Here is a 22,384-nt window from a genome sequence, read left to right as displayed (position 1 = left end):
TGTTCAGTCAGGTGAATTTCCTAATGACCTTCAGAAAGTAACTTATTCATAGTAAACTGTCTGTTAAAAATAATGGTTGCTATACAGAATTTCTTTTAGTAACATGGAAAAAAGTTTTACGTTTAAGTAAGCAGTGATGCACATTGTGGTGAAGTAGATTACTAAATCTGGAGGAGTCACATTATAAATAAAACTGTTGCAGAACTCATCACGCCAGTCTTCATTGGAGGAAGTCACTCACAAACGTGAGCTGCTGAGTCAGAAGGAAGAACTGATAGAATGCCTTCAGGATGAGCTGGTAAAAGTGCGCTTGAGAGAGGCAGAGAACGATGCACTTATTCGTGATCTCCGTGCACGTATACAGGAGTTGGAAGAGGTAGTTACTACTTGCCATTTTGTAATGACAACTTCCTGAAATGATTTTAATAAAAACTATGTCAGATGGCTGCAAATGTAGGTTGTGGATTTATTGCACGTCAATCTATATTCACACTATATTGTTATGTACATTTAATTTTATACTGTTTGATACAGTTTCTAAAAAGCAGGTATGTTTTTCAGTGAGGATCGTGTGACCAAATTGTGTATTAGAATATAAGTGGCGAATGGGTGATCACAGTACATTACCATTGTAAATACTTATGCCAAAAAATTAGCTACTTCCTGTAGCTGAAAAACATTTCAGTGCTGTCTTTTTGTGTTTATGATACGTTGATTACATTTGCATATCTTGAAATTACATTTGGTTTGTAATTAATTTGTCATGTACAAGCTACAGGTATGCAAAATTAAACTTTTTGTTTACTGATTGAACATGAAGTCGTAAATATATTCCCAGTGGATTTTTAGTTTTGATACATAAAAGATTATAAATTACCTTCTTATTTATTGTTTTTAATAGAATTTGAGTGGTCACTTTTATTCAGTCTAAAGTTAGCAGCAATTCAAAAGAGCAAGCATACCTCAATCTTTTAAATGTTGTCATTCTTTGTACTGATAAAACATTGTGCAACAGCATTTTGAAATAATCTTGTTTCTGTGAGTGAGACGTTATAAAATTTGCAGGATAAGAAAACTCTTCGTGAAACTACTCCAGACAATTCTGTGGCCCATCTCCAAGAGGAACTGATAGCTGTCAAACTAAGGGAGGCAGAGGCAAACCTCTCACTCAAGGACCTGAGGCAGAGAGTTTCGGATTTAATTGCACAGTGGCAGAGGCATTTGCAGGTAATGTTCATCACCAAATTTTGTCACCTATTACAACTGTTCTTTAATACAAGCAGAATTAGGAATCAACGAAATCCATTTCAGGAGATGATGACCGTGCAGTTGAGTGCCCCACAAAGCAATCATCATCAACAAAATCCATTAGTAATAGCCCTCTAGCCTCATAGAATTTCACATAGAGGTTCAGTGACAAGTTTGTGCTCACAGAATACAGTGTGTCCAAGAGAAAAGTGGCCCATGTCAATAATAGACACATTCAGTCATGGAAAAACATTCTGTTTATCATCGTAAAATATTTCTAAACTTTACAGGGAGCAACAACTAGAGTTGTGACAATTAATATTAAAGTAATCAAAAGACAAGACAACCAGGAATTTCGAGAATAAGGTGTAGTTTATGATGTGGGGGTTGCTTCCCTCTTGGACATACTGTATTTTGTGATTTAACAGGAGCGGTGTCACTTTTGAACCAGAGAAATATGCTTTGTGTACATTTAATTGAGAATTTCTAAGAGCATAATTCTGTCCAGAGGTGTGAATTGGCATGTTGCTGACACAGATGAGGTAAGATTATTTTTCATGGAGTTGTCTTTTAATCAAAAGCAAACTGTCACAAGAAACAATAGCCATTAATCAGTTAAATATAACAACTTGATAAGTCTGGGAGAGAACCTTTAGTGGTTAAAATAAGGGACTCTCTTTGAGAGCAATGATGTTTAAACTCAAACCATCGTGGTGTATGATTTTCATGATCCCAATGCATCATAATGTGAATGTTGGAATAATTTTTTGAACAAGACCCCAGTTGATGAAGTCCTCCTTCAATTGTCACGTGTTGGCATGTGCTCAGTCTATAGCGAAGACTATGCCAACAGGACATTAAACTCTTTAACCTTCCCCCACCTCTCATTTGGAATGTAATAGCTAGACATATCTCAGTTCAGTAACATGTGCTTTACTCACACTTACGTATGAAGGGTGCACATACATTCCACTATCCATGAATTACAGTGCTGTGATTAATCCGTTTCTGTTAGTGCATTTGTCAGCCTTCCGTTAAGAAGAAAGTCATATATTTACATTTTGCTTCATCTATCACTGCTTTCCTTTTGTATCAGTAGTCCTTAGTTATTTCCTTGTATTTTCTCCTCCCCTTGCCCTCCCATTCCAGCATACTCTCGCTAATACTGGTTTAGAACATGAATTAAAATCAAAAGTACAAGAAGCACAGATCACAGTTGGTACAAAAGTTTTTCTCATGTACTTATTTTGTTAGAGGGTTGAAAGACAGTTGACATTTAGTATGTGATTGATTGTTTCTGTTTTATGTGTCTTATTCATTTAGTAATTAATTATAACATATGCAGTCCCCTGTCATTTTTGTACTGACAGTAAGTTTTGGACTGGGAGCTACAATAAACAAAAACAAAATACTGAAAGATTAGCTACAAATGTTTTAGCATGTGAACAACTACTGGTTTGAACATCACATGTATTTCCCCACTGTTACATTGACTTTATGAATGTAGTGAGTGATTTCTGCAGGAACATCGAATGGAAGCTCAGCCTCCACCTGATAGTACACCAAAGAAACTGCTTTTTTGGGAAAGTCGGGGAAATGAGACACAACGTCTTGAGGAAGACCTGATGACAACACGTCTTCGTGAAATGGAGGCACTCACAGAATTGAAAGAACTCAGACTAAAGGTTATGGAACTTGAGACACAGGTATTGTGCAATATGTGTTTTAAAATTCTAATAGTTCTTTTTGGCTCTGATGTCTCTGATGTAGACTGTATGTTAAATCCCCAATTCTGTATAATACATTATCTGAGTGTTCAATGTATTCTAATGGATAAAAGCTCTATCTTTACTTATTAAGTTTGTAAGATTTTATAAATTTTATTTCTGTGCTAGGCTTACCTACATTTGTACTAAAAGGTTTTGTACAAAAGTGTCTCCCTTGGAATAACAACTTGCCTTTTTTTTGAGGCAGCTTATCACTAAACTTTCCTAATGTGTTAGTTTTCCCATTTCAGTGCAGTTTCTTTCGTGGGTAAAGGACCTAGATCTTCAGTAAAACAAAATTCCTTGTGTGTATTTCTTCAGGTTATAGAGCCACATGAATATGCTCTTGAAAAAGATGTTATTTTTATAATAAACATTGATATATCATCAGCAAAAAGACTGCATTTGTACAATCTGCATTAGAAAATTACTAATCTATTGTTAGTGCAATAGGTTTGTCATTGTGCTAGATGCCAAGGATACAAAATGCACATGAAAATAAGTAACTAAACAGTAATCACAGTGACAAATAACTCAAACCTGAATTATTTTTGACATAGAACTTAATGCAAATCTTTGCCTACCAGGGAAAAAGTGTACATCACCAGGTGAACATTCTTCACAGTCTGACTCACAATTTATCATTAACCAGTTTTTGTTATATTTTACAAGTGTGCTCCTGATGCATACTGTTTCTTTTGGTCCTGGGAGTAGCAGAAGGTTAACACTGACAGAAAGCCTGTGAAAGACAAAGGTCAGAAGCAGAGTTCTGGTCTGCAGCATAGTTTAATTTTGCACATTTGTCAGCAGCAGTGCACAATTCCCTTGTGACTTAAATGTTCATTTCAAAAGCCACAAGAGTTCAGACATTGGTAACCATACTTGCAACTAAATTACACTTAATTTCAAAATTAAGTGATTTTCTCTTCAAATATTTACATTGATGTTGAGGTAGCTGGTTTCCGTTATGCACTTCTGTACATATAAAGTTCTTTCCTGTGATGAAGTTGAATGCCCTGCCACAGATAATGTAGAGGTAGATGTGCAGATTAGAGACAAAATGTAAAATATGGTTTATATTTTTTCAAATGCTCAGTACCTAGCAAATGAAAGCCTATGGTGGATTATTGTTGATACGCCTTTTTTTTTCTAGGTCCAAGTAAGCACAAACCAGTTGCGACGACAGGATGAGGAGAAAAAGAACCTTAGAGATGAACTTGATCAGGTTATGACACGTGAACGAGAATTACAGTCAAAGCTCAAAGAACAGCAGAATAGATACTCTGATCTTGAATCAAAGGTGTGTGTATATTTTTTGCTAGTGTTAATGTATCAGCCTTGTTGATGTACGATAGCTCTCAGAATTCTGACTTGTATTTCATTGCTAAATCGAAAAAAAAATTATCAACAAGAAAGGAAACATTTACAAGGTGTCCTGTTATACTGACCACTCCAAATGACTCTTTTTTAAATAAAAAATGCACCAAGGAAATGTTGGTTAGCTGCCAAGGAAATGTTGACCAGGAAGACTGCCTTCATTGTAACTTTGTTCTTTATGAACATATGAACAGTAGCACACCTTTTTTTAAGTAGCACCCTATATTTTTTATTTGCTAATACATTTCATTTTCAAGACCTTTGTACTATTCATGTAAACATGATGTTTTTAAAACCATGATACAAAATTGACTTTGACCCTCCTGCACGACCACACAGTGCAGTACAGTGTGCAGTGCACTGCTGCACAATGCACTACATTATATGGAGTAATGTAACTCCTCCACTTGCAGCAGTTGACAGTAAACTAATGGCAAAACAAGGAAAATGTATACCAGTCATTAAATCAAGTTTATGAGTTCACTGCACTGTTCATTTCGAAAGGCTGTAGATTTCACATATTGGAGAGTGATGTGTTTATCTGGCTATCTAATTGGTCAATAAGTGGAACATAGCATAGTTTCTGTGGTCGCCTATGTTACTGTTTCTGTGAGGGACATTCTTCCATGGTCACAGCACAGCTCTAAGCCATGATGTCGGAGAACAAGCAACCAGCCCAAACTGGCAAATACACTAATCCGTTGTCCCATCTTACAGATATGCAGCACCCATGTACCTTGTATTATCTGCATGTGTTAATAGACAGTTCTCCCACAATTTGCTGTCCAAAACTTTACTGCTAATAAAAAAATCTACTAAATACCATAATGATCTTTAATTGTTTGGGAGGACACAGAGTGCAAGCCGCCATTTTCCATAAAATGGTGTTTACACCCCAAGGGTCAGTCACTTTTGTATTACATTTCTAATAGTGTAATGTTTATGTGAATGGTATAATGTGATACATTTGTGAAAGAGTCTTGAGAATGGGAAGCAGATTTTAAAAAAGTGGTGTTTTAAAAAGGTGTACTGCTGTTCTTCTCTCTGTAAAGAACAAAGCTGCAAGAAAACAAGTATGTTGGTTAATGCCCCCTTGTGGTTCAACATAATTTGTTTGATACATTTTTTTCTTTTTCTTCTGGACAAAAAGTTAATAGGGGTTGTCAAGATAAATAATATACTTTGTATACACACACACACACACACACACACACACACACACACACACACACACAGATATAAATAAAGGTTTTATGTATGCAAGCTTTTGGAGACAGTGGCTCCTTCTTCCAGCAGAAGGATTGAAGGGGAAGGAAGAGGGGTGAAAGAAAAGGACTGGATAATTTAGGAAAAGGGGTACAATTCAGAAAAGTCACCCAGAACCCCAGCTCACGGAAGACTTGCAGCATGAGATGAGAAGGAAAGACTGATCATTATGGACTCCACTGGACCTGAGAGCTTAAAGATGGAAGACAGGGTAATATGCAAGCCAGAGATTACTGCTAAAACATTGTGCACAAGTTAATAAGAGTGAAAACCAAGTGCATTGTATAATAATGAAAATAATCAATTATTGACAATATAAGATAAATGCCGTCTGGTAAGTGTCCCCTGACCTGGGGTTCTGGATGACTTTTCTGAACTATACCATTTTTCGTAAACCTCTCCAGTCCTTTTCCTTCACCCTTCTTCCTTCCTCTTCAGTTCTTCTGCCAGAAGGAGAAGCCACTGGCTCCGAAAGCTTGTAAACGTTAAACCTTTTTGTGTGTGTGTTCTCCTGCCACCGCTTTGTGAGTAGCTTTTTTATCTATCCACTTATATTTAAGTGCATTGTATGTATTAGAGGTAGCAGGGAGACTATGAAAAATGCACAGGTCAGAAAATGAAAGATGTATAAAACTAAACAGAGTGGAGAAAGAAGTAGTCACTTAAATCAAAGAAATTAACGTAAATAAAGGCCAGGTGGGTGGCGAGAACTAAGGACATGTAGCGCTAGTTCCCATCTGTGGAGTTCCAAGAGAAGCTGGTGTCTGGGGGGAAGAATACTGGTGGCGTGTTTGGTGAAACAGGCACCAAGGTCACGACTGTCATGTTGTAGAGCTTGCTCTACAACAGGATATTTCTCCTCATCAGCAATAAATGGCTGACAGTAAATGTGCCTTCACACTATAAATACTTCTGTAAGAAAGGTGATACTATTTTCTTATATTTGAGCTTATTTTCACTATAAAGTTCTGTTAATACTTTAGTAGTGAAGGTAACAACTCACCAAACAGCAGAAGTGTTGAGTCACCAACAGGAACACAAAAAAAAAGTGCGCATGTGCACTCACTTATACAGCCACATTGTGCCAGCTGAACACACATCAAGACTGCAATTAGGCGAGTGGACTGGAGTAAGGGGCTGTGGCAGGTAGTGGGTGAGGGGAGAAAAGAGGTGGGAAGTGGGAGGGAGGTTAGGAAAAGAGTACATGACGGCTCAAAGGGAGGTGGCTGGCGCGAGATCGGAATGCTGGAGGGAGAGGCAGCAGGCACATGGTATCAGAATGTGACAGTAACTGGAGCTGGTGAGTCTGTACCGCGTGTGATGGCCATAACAGTGATGAGGTGGAGTGGATTGGAGGGGAGAAACAGAAAAGGAGGAGGAAGACTGTTGTGAAGAGGGTGTGGATGCAAGGATTAGTGGAGATTGAGTTCAGGAGAATTACAGTAACGAAGGAAGTGTTGCAATATTGTTTCTGTAGTTCAGGAAAGGTAGTGCTGGGAGAAAGAATCCGGATGGTGCAGGTTGTAAAGGAGCCATTGAAACTAAGCATGTTGTTCTCAACAACATGTTCCGCAACCGGGAGATCAACTCCGTTCGTGGCTACAGTTTAGCAGTTAGAATGGAGTGAGAAGGTTGTGGATAGGATGTACCTTATTCCTGGGCATGATGATAGTCAAAGCTCTGATGAAGGACATGGTTCAGTTGTTCAACTTTGGGGTGATATCAGGTGATGGTGTTGGTTCAGTTGCTCCCATCTGGGGTGATATTGGGTGATGATAGTGTATTCCATTGAAGTTGGTTCTTGGGTGTGGTGGGAAGATTAGTGGTATGTGAGGATATGGTGCAGAAAATTTACCATATTGTTAATGTTTGTTGCTGGAAGTAAGGGGAAACACGGTAGCTGAGTTTCTCATAAAATTGTTTAAGTGACAACCATGGGCTCTCTGGAACAGGATTGTGAATTAAACAATTGAAGGGCCAATCGATGCATTTGAATAACGGTGCATTTTCATTAAATTAATACACTAAACACAACATACTGATAGAAAGTTAAGACAAAATTAAACAGGCACTGTGAGGGACGAGAAAGAAAGCTCTGCCTGTATGCACTCAGTGTCAGCCACTTTGTAACCCCTACTTGAAGTATTGTCAGTAAATTACTTCATAAAATTGATTGCAGTAATTATAGTGGTTACAATGAGAATAATTAGTCTTCTGGTATTATCTATACTTTTATTAATCTTAAATATTATTTTCTTTGTTCCATAAGATAAACTACTTACAAATATCTCTCTTCTAGATGAAAGATGAGCTGATGATGGCTAGAATAAGGGATGCAGAACATACACAATGTGTCGCAGAACTTACCCAGAAAATCTCGGTTCTCGAATTAAAGGTTTGTTTTCTTATTTATGCATGCTGCTCGGCAAAATATTTAGTTTATTTGATGAAATACTCTTTCATAACTGGTAGAAATATGGAAAATAACTTGGAGAAACTATCCATGTTGTTATAGAACCAGGAGATGGTTGCAGAAGGAGAACTACGTAGCAACATGGATGACAGTGAAAAAGTTCGTGATTTACAAGACAAGGTTGCTGACCTCAAGGCTGAGGTTTGTAACATTGATATTATACATATAGCTGTTTTTCCAGTGATAGTGCATTGAATAGCCGCCAGCTTATGCGGTTTCTCTTACCCTTGCCAAGCTTTAACAATGGTAAACAATGTCCTTGCGCTTAATTTTGCACTGTGGAATAGTTTCCTTTTGCTTTTTTGACTGATAAGTGTTCTGTCTATTCAGTGTGATTATGTTCATCCAGTATCAGAATTTGCACTTTTTAGAATTGAAGTTTGTTTTTAATTTAATATTCCACAAAATTTGTCTGTGTTTATTGATAGTAGCTGTTTACTTTATTGTAGATGAATGCTGCTGATTCAGCAAGAACAGTGAGAATCTTATGCAAAATCATTGTAAATGATTTTCATGCAAAATTAATAAGCTTGGCAAACATGAATATTTTCAATCCCTTTATTTTCTTCATACCTACTCCAGAGGTTTAGTCCAATGTAACAACTTATATTTTTGGGGGGCTTATCATTACAAACAGCCAATGTCTTCAGGTTTTTGAGGGCCTCATGTAAAGTAAATAATGGTGTATTGCTGCTGTCTTAGAAAAACCAGACCACAAATGTAGTGAACCATTTTCTTATTCTTAAACATGAGATTAATGTGTCAATTCCATTCCCATACAGTTGCAGCTTGGGCTCTGTATTGGGAAATTCTAAAGAGATTCTTTCTAAAAAGAAGTTCCTTCACATCTGTTTTGTGCTGTATATGATGCTGATATGTACTGGCAAAACTTGTTTTTATTCATATTGTTTCTGTAATGAAAGTTCATTATTGCAGGCCATTAATTGCTTCACTGTTGCATAAACATCTGAATAAACTGTGACACTTTCTTTTCTTCTTGTACTGCACAGATATTCCTTGGACCTTTTATTTAATCACTGCATAGATTTCACACTCTAAGTTGCATAACATGTGCACTTCAATATTTAGAAGGATGTATGCATCATATGTTTTAAGTAGCTTGTTTGATATTGAATATCATAAAAAAAACTTCTGTGCATACAGAAATGCACAAGTACCAGCTTCTATAATGAACTTTCATTTATTGATAATCACATGTCACAATGCTTACCTTATTTGTAAATAACTAAAATGTCACTTGCTTATTGTAATGCACAGTGTTCTATTTTATTAAAGAATAATAATCTGAGAAATTATTTTGTACGAGGGGTGCCTGAAAAGTTACTCGTTCACAAAAAGTTACATTTGAATGGAATAGTTGATTTTGTTAAGGTACCTGTACCTCATGGCAAAAAATATGAATTTCAGTATTACTTCTCAGAGCTTTGCATTTTTATTACTTACAAACCAGGTACAATGCCATGAATCCACGAGGTTCTCACTTTATTAATATCTAGCCAGGGAAGCTACCTTAATAAGGCCACAATAAGTTTCATTCATCATATCCATCTGACCTACTACTGTCTCTAACAAACATGATATCCACAGAGCATTAAAATGTAATTTTCCTTCATATGTCTGTAAGTACTTTTGTAATGCCAGAACATTACCAAGAACCGTAATTTTAGGTGATTCCATTACTTTCCTTTTCTTTTTTGTGACCTCAGTAATTTAAATTGTGAGTCCTGCATGTTTGGAAAGTTATCAACAGCAATCTCTTAAATTCTATTTTTCAGTGTGTAGAAATGAGGAGGCTGTTTTATTAGGCAAGTGTATAGCATTACTCAATATGTAGAGCTCTGTGGTTGTACCTTAATATAGTGTTTTTAAACTCTGAGAACATTTAGAGTTTCTCATCACCTACTTCACACACTATGAGAACCCACTTTAAAATTAACTTTGTCAACAATTCATGAAAAACTGTTTATTCCAACTATTTGATGAAAACTCTCTTCACACTAAGCTCTATAGAAATTGGCAATTCCTACTAGATTTCATAATTTTAGTCGTTAAAGATTTTATCAGTGCACTTTTTTAAAACCATTATGTTCCCTAACTGCACAACGGCATTATTTATTAGAAAGTTGACATAAATAGCAGTTCTAACTCGTTTTTTTGAATTTCGGTTAAAAGTTAATCATGCAGAGTTCTGCTCATATCCATCGGATCATGCATTATATGTAACTGTACGTTACTTTTCAGCTGCCTCTCGTATCATCTGCTGTACATGAGAATTTGCTTAATCACTTTACTGTTGTACTTTGAGAGTGATAACACTGTTGTTTTTGATTGGCATTCTTGTCATCATAAACTGCTTTATATAGTAGCTACATCTGAAACAGGAATTTAAAAAAATTATTTGTGTGTGTGTGTATATGTAGCTATACTAACACAAGCGTGTCTTTAGTTCCCCACGCCCACAAGCCCGGACGTTGAGCCCTGGAAATGGCTGGAGTAAGTGAAAAGACAGCTTACTTGCTTGACTTGGCTCCAATTGTTTACCTTCAGTTGCATGTATCATCTTACCTTTAACCATTTCCATCCTAGTCCCTCATATGACCCTATTTTCTGCCAGTCAACATTCACTGTTGCATATTTTGACAGTGACAATCCTAGCAAATCAATATTATAATCAATAATTTATGCAGGTCACTGGACAGAGCAAATTTATTCTGTTGATAGGAGAGCTGTACTGAGTAGATGATGCCATTTTTATTCTTAGCATTCATCACTGAAAGATGGCTGCCAATTGTTGTTGAGTAGCTGAGACTTTAGAATTATGTCCTTGTAATATGACAGCTATTTGTGAGTTCTGATTAGACCTTTTTGAAAATTTGGCAGCTTTTCTATTTAATTAGCAGTATGAATCAACTATACCTTCACTACCAAATAACATACTATAAAATCGGTTAAAAATAGCAAATTTTCAGATATGATTAAATCTTGTTATAACTATTACTTTGAAATGAACGTTTCTTTGGTCATTCTTGATTATGGACTTAGATATGTGTATTTGAAGTTATGAAACATTAAATGAACAGAAGATACTATGATTCACAAGTAGAATTCAATGAATGGAACAGCTTGTGCGAGTTTCAAAACTGTCCGTTTCTCATCCTAACTGTTACGAGAAAGAACACATTTAAATGTGTGTGTGTGTGTGTGTGTGTGTGTGTGTGTGTGTGTGTGTGTGTGTGTGTGTGGTTTTTTTTTTTAATATGCTCCACGGGTGGTAGTAAATGTAATGTGCATTTATTACTTGGCATGATTTTAACAAGCGAGCAGTGAGTGTACATTAAGGGAGAAAAATTTAATTTTACATTGTTCCACTACTGACAGTTGGATTATGAATTACAATCCAGTATAAGAAAATTTTCTGTCATCATTGATCAGCATAAAATTCCCCTACATGTTTTGAAATGATAAAAGTATGAAATAACCGTAACAAGAATTACAGAATTGTTAACTGGTTATTCTACAAACACTATATGACACAATTACGCTGTATATAGATGTTTCCAGAACCTTATTATTAATTCATAATTTAATAGGATTCCTTTGATAAAAGTGAACAATAACAATGATGTTGGTTTCTGTTGGTTGTGTTTACTACCACAGGAAGAAAAATTTAACCATAACAATGTAATTGAAAAAATCCAATGTATTATTTGTAAATCTATAAACCTATTGAATATAAGTATTACAAAACTGGGCTCCATCACTGCAAAACTGGACCAGAGAATGAAACTGAAACTGATGGACCGTCTGTTACAGCTGACTTGAATGTCTTGGTAAAAGTTATAATTAAAATGAAGAAAAATGCCTGATGACTGGCAAACTAAAACACACACATTTTCAATGCAAATTTTAGAAAAGAATAAAAATATTTGTGGTCCACTTCCTTAACTGGCAAGCGAAGGTTCCTGGCGAGATTCCCAGTACTGCCAGGGATTTTTCTGTGCTGGGAGGGCTGGAACAGGGAGCACTCAGCCTCGTGGTGCCAGTTAAGGAGCTGCTAGAATGAGAAGTAGCAGCTCAAGGTCACAAAAACTGACAACAGCCAGAACATTGGTGTGCTGACCCATGCTCCTCCATACCGCATCCAATGACGTCATTTTTGGTGGATGACACAGCGGTCAGTCTGGTATTCATGGGCCTGGCAGGACTTATGAACACAGTTTATTTTTATGGTGATATTTGTAATCAGCAAAAATATGATCTCTAAGCTACAGAAAATTCTGTAATAAGGAGTTGTCAGATTTGAGGAAACACTCATATTTGCAGTGAGGAAAGATAACACACCTTTTATACAGTTACTGGTAAACTAGCGGGAAGTTATATGAACAAGAAGTTGATTAATTTTCTCAGCCATTTAAGTTGCTTGAATTCTCACTTCCCCTTCTATTCCAGTTACCTTTACCTCTTGATTTCTAAAGAAATAAGGTATAGTTTGAGGCAAGTGCTAGTGGTAGAAGGGACAACAGGAAGGGGGGGGGGGTGAAGAAAGAGAGAGAAGAGGCTGTGGTAAATCCAGCTGTATAAATTGTGATGTAATTTCATAATTGAATATTGGGTACTGAAGCAAAGTCAATCGCTACACTTGGCAACAAAATCCTTGACCCTGACCCCAATTTATATCCGGTGTATTCCATTTTCTTTTTCATCTACATAAGACATATTTCTAACAACGGTACAAAATTGGTGATGGCTTACAGATACCATAGGTATCTTACAGGCCTCCTGAAATTGTGTTTTAGGGTTCCTCTAATAAACTAATGCTTCAAATGTTGAAACCATTTTAATACAGGGACCCTTATTTTGCTATCCAGAAATGAGGGTCTAGAATGGATAAAGATCATAACAGGATAATACATTGCATGGTGAACCTACTCCATTGACAAATTCTAGAAGTATATTATGGATTCACAAACGGATCTCTTGTACAAAAATGACAGTTTTGAAAAGTAACATTCGTTCATCAAATGCTGAATGTCAAAAGATGATGATCTCACACTGTAACCCAGCCATATCAACTGAATACTATTACTAAAAGATGAATAATAACATTAAATTCTCCTTAGTTTTGGAAAGTATTACAGCTTCTTAGAATTGTAAGACCTGTTTAAGAGTCAGCACAAAAATTCCTTTAATTTTTTTTCTTTTTTACAAATTGATTCTCTGTAATTTTAAATTTCATGAAAATTTCACATATTTTATTTTACTAAGATGGCAGACAGGGTGGTAGGTTATGATAGTGGACTCAAGTGTGGTTGCAACCACTTTAACAGATATTCAAACAAATTTGTTATGCAAAAGGAAAATTTTTTAAGTTAATACCAGTATAAATTAATTATGTCAATAAGTACATGTTAATACTTTGTTTTTGTGACCTCACATCCCTTAAACTGGTGGGGAGAGGGCTGTTCTTAAATATATTTGTGATAGATGCCAAGTGTCACTTTGGAGTGAATTGATGGTGTGATAGGTCTTGTCGACCTGCAGTGCTTTCAATTTCTGCGAATGCTATTCAAATGATGGTTGGCATCCATGCCCAAACATGTCCAATAGCAGTTGTTACTGTGATCATCTTTGTTACTTTAGAAAATAATTACATGCTGTGAAGAAATGTTTTGATCTACCAGTATTTACATGGCACAAGTTAGAAAAACTGATCGCACACACAAACTCTGGAACCAGAAACTTGGAATCAACTACAGCCATCAAAATAAATCGCATAAAATAAACAAGTTTGATTTGTGACATGATTGAATTGGGGCTCAGATATCATTTATGTCGGCCCCAAGCATATGTGACATCATGAAGTGGAGTATTTGTGGTTGGTTGAATATAATATTACTTAAAGTGCTATCAGAATTGGAAGTTATCATTCAGAAATGTAGAAAACAGATGTTGGAAAATACCAGGTAAAATATTCTGGAGTTATGGGCGTGTCTCGAGAAAATGACTGTGATATACTTCTTCCCGAGTTCATATCATGAAGATGTTAAAATCATTACTCTCAGTTTCTGGGAGTTTTTGTATTTTATCAGCTTGTAATTTTCAGTGCTAAAAATTGATTTAAGTAACTTTGTTCGCCATTATAAGTTTTCAATTTTGTCGTCACACCGAAAATTATCTGATAAAAATCAGAAAATTTTCATGAAACATTTGAAGTAAACTTTAATGTGACGTGAAGGTATAGTGATCTAAAACTAGTTGAAAAGCTTACGGACAGTGAACAGTTGGAATAGAAGATATGTGTGAAGTAAAGATTGTAAGATCCTTTGTAATGCTGTGTGGCTTTCACCTCTGTCAGAACTTCACAGGTGGTTTAGGTTCATATTACATTGTGGATTATGCCATCAAATTTCTGGTGGGCTCTTTCACACCTTGGAGAAAGTCAAATATTCTTCAAAGTTGCAATATTTGCTGTATTTTACAAACCATGGATGTAAAATATAATGGTGGTATTGCATAAAAATACAAAGTGTTGAATAAGGTTTTATCTTTCTGAGAATATTAATGTTGTATAGCAGTGTGAACTTCTGCCACTAGGAGTGTCTTCATGTGTGTGGTTCACTTACAATTCGCCAGGCTTGGTTTATGTAAATGCAAAGGTATGCTGGTTCTTTGTTAGATTTGGTATGCCATGTTCTACTCTTCGAATTTTGAAATGGTTGATTTGAAGAGTTTCAAATTAAGGAATCACACTTAATTTGAAGGGACTTAAGATGAAAAATCTTTTAGGTCTGAAAGAAAACTCTGAATTTTCTGAGGGTTGACTTCATTGTAATTGACCTTAATTGTGCAAAACTCCAAAAACAGTTGCATGAAGTATCTGTGAAGATAGACCATACAGAATCCACAATGTTAGTATATATTGTTAGATTGTCATACAGTAGTAGTCAATATATTTTGGCAATAGAACTGAACATGGGAAAATTGTTATGCAATTTGTTTCTCCTCTTTTGAAATTAGATCAGAGAACTGATTAGGTTTAGCACTGTATGAGCTGCAACCAACAATTTGCAGCCTGCCAGTTATTAATAAGAAGACAGTTATGATACTGAAATGAACCAATGATCTTTCCAGTGAATGTTGCCATCAGGTAAGATGGCTCACTGTTCAAAACATTTTACTTATATTCTGTTGGAATGACTTTCAAATCCAAATCTGAATTCTCAAATTCAGATGTTCCATGATTTCCCCAAATAACTAAACATGAGAGCTAGGATGGTTCGTTTGAGAAAGTCAGAACAAATTTTCTATTAAATCCTTTCAAGTGTGCACCTGTGGTCTGTCTCCAATGACTTGGTCATCAGTTAGCATTAAACCTGAATCTCCTTACTGTGTGAGATACCAAAAAGTACCTTTCATCATTGTTGTGAAATTAGGACTTCGAAAAGGGTTGCTAAGATGCTAAGACTTAATTTTGGCAGTGTATACTTAGTTTTAATTCTGTTGAATTCAAATGTTTACTAATATGATCATGAGGTGTATAAGATATAGCATACTTTTATATCAGAATCAAATGTAAAACACTTTTCAAAAATATAGCTGGATCGCATATTTTGTAATGACTTCAAAATAACGACATTGAAGTATGCAAGCATTAGCAGTTTTTATGATGGATTGTTGTCTAACTATGGATAGAAAGGCAAAGAATTTAATTTCTAATAAAGGTGAAACAAACACCATCACTTCTGTTTTAGCATACTCATGGGCATTTTGAACTGTTGTATGTTATGACTATTTTTTCTTACAGTTCTCATGTCAACACTACTTTTCCCCCTTCCTTGCATAGTTATCTTTCCATCCAGTATGGCAGTGTCTGTTTACATGCACCGTAATAATATATATATGTTGCATGCAAATTTAAAGAATAGTTCTTTAATATCATTTTAAAGTAAATACTTCATGAGAGGACTAATTTTGAATATTGTTAATTGGAAGTTGTATTTTGGAATGATTGTGTATACATCATTTTCATGCTAATCACTTTTTGTTACTAAAGAAGTCAAGTTTCTGCACTTTTTTATGTGACAAAATTGGATCTGTCTTCTGGATCAAGAGTAAGATTAAGGTTTTATAATATCAGAATATTCTTTCAAATTGTTTGGCTGTGACAGAGTAAATCACAAGATGCCTTCCCTCAAAATTTAATTGCTATGTACAAAGTAGTTCGTCAGTGGCCACTGCAAGCTGAGACACATTTCCATCCAGGAAAAACTGCTAAAACTGTGGTTTGTGGGAGCTGTATTGTTGTAAAACTGTGTAGCGACCACAATAGATAAATGACAGTATTACTCAATAAAATTATAACCAATTTGTAGGTTAATCTCATTTCCTCATAAAATAGTTTTTGTAATGAATTTTTAAAGGTATCACAAAATGTATGGACCATAAGAGTAATTATGCATTCTGAAAGAAATTTCTTATCAGGTCTGAATAAAATCTTGGAGCCAAAAATAGTTTGATTGGCCAGTGTATTTGGTTTATGAAGATGGCCCCGTAGTGTTAAAAATGTATCATGTAAACTATTTAATGTGATGTGTTGGGACAGGATTTATATAGTTTCAGAAATGAATATTATGAAACTAATCTTGGAAAAAATCGAAACACAATACATTTAAAGAACTCAAATTCATTTTTTAAATAATGAGTTTAGGTTATCTTGTATTCCTCAATCCCTGATCAATCTTAAACACAGTACTGTTTGATTAGTTAGTTGTGTCAGATTTGTAATGCCTTCCATTGACATTGCCAAAGTAAAAGGTGGAAAAAACATCAAATGTTTGTTATGTAATGCATGCCTGTTTGTAGTACAGTGTGAAGGGAGATGTGCCACTATTGTAATAAATGTAAGTTATTAGATGTTGGTTTTCTGTTTTGTCATCTAATGTACCCCTAGGTTATGGGCATGCACGGATTTGTTGCCTTATGTTTCTGTTGCTATGCAAAGAAAGGTTCTTTGAGAAATATGTTTTGTTTCTGAAATGATTTCTTATTTTAGTTAAATTTATCTCATCCCTGTAACAGTTAATTGGAATCAAAAACTGTAGTTAGTAGCAAAATTATAAGACTTTCACTGTTGCAGAATGATGATTATCTTTACTTTCATTATTGACTGATCCATTTTGTGTGTGAATGTCTTAAAATGAAGATACAGAATCCTGAGCTTGCATGAGGAGCAGTTAAATGCCTTCTGCTCATATACCATAGAGGTTTCATTACTAAGATGCATCCTTTGCTTTAAATTCTCTTCAAAGACTAATTGTATTTCTGATGTCACATACTCACTGAGTCATCATTTGAAATCATTGTAAAAGAATGGCAGTTAAAAGCTGTGACAGTGGCTCTATGGTACAAATGGTGTTGAGTGGTGAAAGGGTAAAGTGCTCTCCTTATTAGAGGGAAAATGTTTTATTTTGGTCGTACTGCAGCCACTATGATTTAGATTTTCAGTGGTTTCCTCATATCTTTGCGGTGTAGGATAAGATAATTCTTCCAACAAAGTTTCAGCTAACTCCTTTTGTTCTTATAAATGTTCCATCTGATATTATTTTCTTGGAGTTAATGCACAGACAAAAAATTATATAAACCTACATTTGATAGGTGACATTCTGAGTAGTAAGTAGAATAGGCCAAAAAATTCTTGACCTTAGATTTTTGGGATGGATAAATAGGTACTAATCACATAGAGGAAGCATTAAGTCGCAAAAGAACTCTGGTTCTTTGAGGAATGGCAACTCGAGCACACCCTTGTGAGAAATATATTATTAGAAGCTAACAGTGGTCACTTTCTATGATTTTCCTGCTTAACAATGTCTGGCCCTGCATTAAGACTGCAGAAAGCTACTGTCACAACTCTACATCAATTTATTAAAAATTATGTTTAAATGTTTAACATCCCGTGGACCAAAAGTGGCTTAGATGTTGACCTCAGTTTCACCAAACCCAGTGGAAGGATCTAACCATGTTCTCAATGCCAAAACTACTTAGGAATCACATAGTGAAGCTGCAGAAAACCTGAAGCAGCGTGGTTGTTTTAGGCCTTTAAACTATCTCTTTCTGAGTGTGTTTCCATTTGCTGCCATATCACTCACTTCTTTTTTTGGTGTAATTATCCATATAATTTCATAGTCGAATGTAAGTTACCCATGGCAGTGTACAGAAAATAGTAGTAATCATGTTAATAATTAAGTTTTGTATTGTTTGTTACATTATTGCAACAGTATTCCTATTTTACATTGAGTGTCACAGTATTAATTAAAATCTGTACACAATTTTCAGATCATGAGGCTAGAAAGCTGGAAAGAGCGGTGGACAGGAGGTACCCGATCACAAGCCTCACGCTCAGCATCAGTGGATACAGAGAGTGAGCATGATGAGCCATCTGATCTTCATCTCCACCTTAATGGTAGTGGCAGTGAAGCTCCAAGTCCTGAGGTCTGACCATGGCCGCTGGCCGGCAGGTTCGGCCTGATGCCCAGAAGGCTCACCACCGTCCGCACAAACTGTATGTGCAACAGCACTTTCGTTCTTTCAGCAGAAGCTGGAACTCCTCGCTGACCTGGAAGGATAACTTGCAGTGTACTCAAACTTTTAGGAATTGTTTGAGAAAGGCATATAATTCTCTCGAACTGAACTGGACTCGGTAGAACTGCAGTCACCTTCCTGCTAATAAACAATGATGTTATGTTCCTACAAACAAATCATTGTGCATTTATAAGTAAATGTCAGCAGTTATCCTCGGCACACGCTGACATCAAAAACTTTTTTCATGTTCTGCGTAGCAGATCCACTTTACAGATCTTTGCAATGAACTTGATATTCATGTGATTATTGACTGAATATTAATCAACGTTTCGATAGACTTTTGAGCTCTGTTAAATCCATTATATAAAAGTTTTCTTTTCATTACTGTGGTTCACTCAGATTTGAGGTTTCTTAATTTCTGATGTTATTGTGATAATTGTAACAACTGTGTAACTTACAGTCCTGCCATTGTTTGGTTTCTATAACTCTAATTTATAAGCTTTATACTATCCAAATCTGCAGCTTCTTGAGACTAAAGAGCTTTATATAACTGATTTTCCAATGTATTAAATTTTGTTCCTGTCGTTGTTTGGCTTCATGGCAGCTGTCACTGTTCAGCAATTTATGATGAAGTGGGCTTTGTTTTGGTCAGTTCCTCAGTTCATGAAAGAATATTGGTCCTGTTGTTCCATCATGAAAATATGAAGTGATATTTGGCTTTACATAATCTATTTCACTCTTCTCAGAGGAGTATATTTTTCACATTTGTATTATTAGTTGCCACTAAGGGGGAGGGGGGGGGGGGTGGTATGACACATCTTATGAAATACTATGCAATCAGTTTTGAATAAAGCCTTCCTTTTATGGAATTAATTCTTGTGTGGCAGTGAGATAGTTGCTAAGATCTAGTAGCCATTATTTCTATGATTATATTTTGATTTTTTGTGCAAACTTAAGTACTGCTCCAATAATCACTGTTACTCTATATTCTGCAATACGGGAACTAATAGACATCAAACTACTGTGATTTCAGAAGCATCTGTCAAGTTTATTTGAGACAGCATTAATTTTACTTAAGAGCATACACATACAGAATTCATAACGAAATGGTGCTATTTCTGTAATAAACTAATTTTTTTGTTGGTGTTGACACCCGTTAAAAACAAAATTATAATTTAAAGCAGGAGTTTTTGTGGAATGTTAGTTAAGACACCTATTTGTCATTTTTGGTGACTTGCTTTCAGTGGTTAGAAATGCAGCTGAAGTCAGCCTTTTGTGTACTTAACAACAAAAATTATACTGTCATTGTGAAAAATGATTTGTCTTGAATTTTGTGGATAGCCTATTTAGTGTTTGATTGTCAGAATACAAATGGTGTGACTTTCATGACATCAGTCTGAAAAATAGTGATTTACTGCATGGGAACTGAAAACATTTGTTCCTGTGCTTCAAAATGAGAGGACCAGGAAATAACTGTGCATTTGTCAGTGAGTCTGTGTGACAGTATTTTCATTCTGTGCTGTAAACTATATTCAATGTTTATATGTGTTACATGTGTCATGTGTAAATTATTTAATAACACTTATTAGATGGAGCAGCCAGAAATGGCTGTAGTTAGGCCGACAGTGCAATGATTGACAGGATGAGACAAGGTGCTGTGATACGTATGTTTACCTGTATATGTGACTACTGTCTACAGTGTTATACAGCCATGCCAAATTGCAACATTGTGGTTTCAGTATTATCACTGTGTACTTGATAGTTGATTTTGTTTATAGGTGGATATTAGCAGCAGGATTGGTAATACTCAAGTAAATGTAGTGGTTTTTACATTTAAAGGAGAAGTTTAGAACTGCTGATCTTTTAAAAACTTTTGTTTGAAGTACTAAATGTATGCAGGAAGTGTCATTGTAGCAAAGGTAATATATATCTCATTAATTTGCATAGCAAAGGCTGTTAAATCTACATATTCAACCATTTAATTTAGAAATGTACTTACTTTTTTTAAAACAAGCATTTAGAACTGTTAATGATATTTAATACTAAAGTGGCATCCTGTTTGTTTTAAAAATCTCATTCATTCCAAAAAGTGAGTAGTGCTCAGCCTTGATCAATGCAGTGGTATCAGTTCCAGAATTAGCTTAACATTTTAGCTACTAGGCATAGGCAGTACTTCAACATTTTTTTCTGTACCTGTTCTGATTAGTTGTTTGCTTTCTGTGTCTCATTTGTAAATTAATTACTGTTGAAAATAATGGGTCCATTTCCCTGCAAGAGTGGCTGGTGATTTGTTTAGTCAATAAAAAAAATTTAAAAAATGAAAGGTTTGTGATTAAGCTTTGCCTATCCTTCATGACATAATGGTTCTGGATTTTATGATTATCTTTTAAGTGCAGTGTTAATTTTAGAATGTAACTTCATATTGCAATAGCAGTGTTACAGTAGGCTCTCCCGCAGAAAGCCACAGTGGTACTGATGCATGTTTGTGTTACTGAGGCAACAAAAATGTGTAATTCTCCTCTAGTCTTTTGGTTATGTTACAGAAATTGGTGCTGCTGTGAATAATTACAATATTTCCACTTACAATCTATGAACCACCAGTTTTAAAAATGATGATAACCTGAGTGTGATAAAAAGAAGCAAGCAGAAACAGTCAGTGTCAGAAAAAGTCTGTGTAAACATGTTGACACTGTACAAAAGTTGTTTACAGACCCAGGAAAGACATACAGTATACAAAGTGATTAACATGTTGGGCAAAAATAAAGTAAATTTTTGATTCAGCTAATTATAAATGTAGGAATGACTGTACTAGTAAAGAGAATGCTGAAGAAGTGAAGGAACCTCACAGATCATGTGAAAGAATAAAAAAAGCAAGAAAAAAGAAATACCTTCACAGTGCATTTATGAGGAGAATGATACCACAATTTTCACAAGAAAGATCATTCTCCCAAATTAAACATTAGAGAATTGTGGCATATTGAAGAGTGGGCCTACAGACATTACTTTAATGAACATTTTGATCTGTTTCTACTTGCTCCAAAACATGTGAATAATTTAAAATTGAATTGACTGAAAATGAAGGACAAAGGAAAACATTTCAACAGTGCTCCTGACCTGAACTCCGGAAGGTAGGCGCAGCTAGAGAGAGCCTCAGAAAAGCAAAGAATGAAACAGTGGAAACATTTATTTTCAGTTTTGACTTGGTGAAAACATTAATTCATCTTGACATGTCAGAAAACTACATAGCACTGCAGACAATAACACAAGAAAAATCTTTAACTCGACCTTGTGGGCAACAAGGTTACGTTGTTTGGCCCTCTTGAAGTAAGGATGTCATATCCCAGACAAAAGTGGAGCATGTATAGTTCGATGCTGTGGTGAGATGCTGAATAGAAGCATAAAGAATAGTGTAATGTACAGGGTGATTCAAAAAGAATACCACAACTTTAGGAATTTAAAACTCTGCAACAACAAAAGGCAGAGCTAAGCACTATCTGTCGGCGAATTAAGGGAGCTATAAAGTTTCATTTAGTTGTACATTTGTTCGCTTGAGGCGCTGTTGACTAGGCGTCAGCGTCACCTTTCTTCGAAGTTGCTGCTGTAACTGGACTACAGTATCTGAAGATGTTAGAGAATTGGCTGTTCCCTCAGCTCG

At 35.6% G+C, this 22,384-nt stretch overlaps 1 protein-coding gene across 4 annotated transcripts in view; it reads left to right on the top strand.

Moving 5' to 3' along the window:
- LOC126484273 (ecotropic viral integration site 5 ortholog) overlaps positions 1-21,041 on the top strand; it is a 373,708-nt gene extending 352,667 nt beyond the window's left edge. For 3 of the 4 annotated variants that reach the window (XM_050107715.1, XM_050107708.1, XM_050107699.1), the window contains exons 12-18: positions 203-376; positions 1,066-1,227; positions 2,772-2,954; positions 4,168-4,314; positions 7,957-8,052; positions 8,173-8,271; positions 18,484-21,041. In XM_050107715.1, coding sequence (XP_049963672.1) covers positions 203-376; positions 1,066-1,227; positions 2,772-2,954; positions 4,168-4,314; positions 7,957-8,052; positions 8,173-8,271; positions 18,484-18,645 — 1,023 coding nt within the window. In that variant the 3' untranslated portion in view covers positions 18,646-21,041. Of the gene's footprint in view, positions 1-202; positions 377-1,065; positions 1,228-2,771; positions 2,955-4,167; positions 4,315-7,956; positions 8,053-8,172; positions 8,272-10,597; positions 10,645-18,483 lie in introns of all 4 variants that reach the window. The other variant, XM_050107721.1, reaches the window with a different exon arrangement.
- Positions 21,042-22,384: the final 1,343 nt, after the last annotated feature.

Source organism: Schistocerca serialis, chromosome 1 (genome assembly GCF_023864345.2).
Source record: "Schistocerca serialis cubense isolate TAMUIC-IGC-003099 chromosome 1, iqSchSeri2.2, whole genome shotgun sequence".
In the NCBI taxonomy this organism is placed as follows: domain Eukaryota; kingdom Metazoa; phylum Arthropoda; class Insecta; order Orthoptera; family Acrididae; genus Schistocerca; species Schistocerca serialis.
This window is presented reverse-complemented; position numbering and strand designations above follow the sequence as displayed.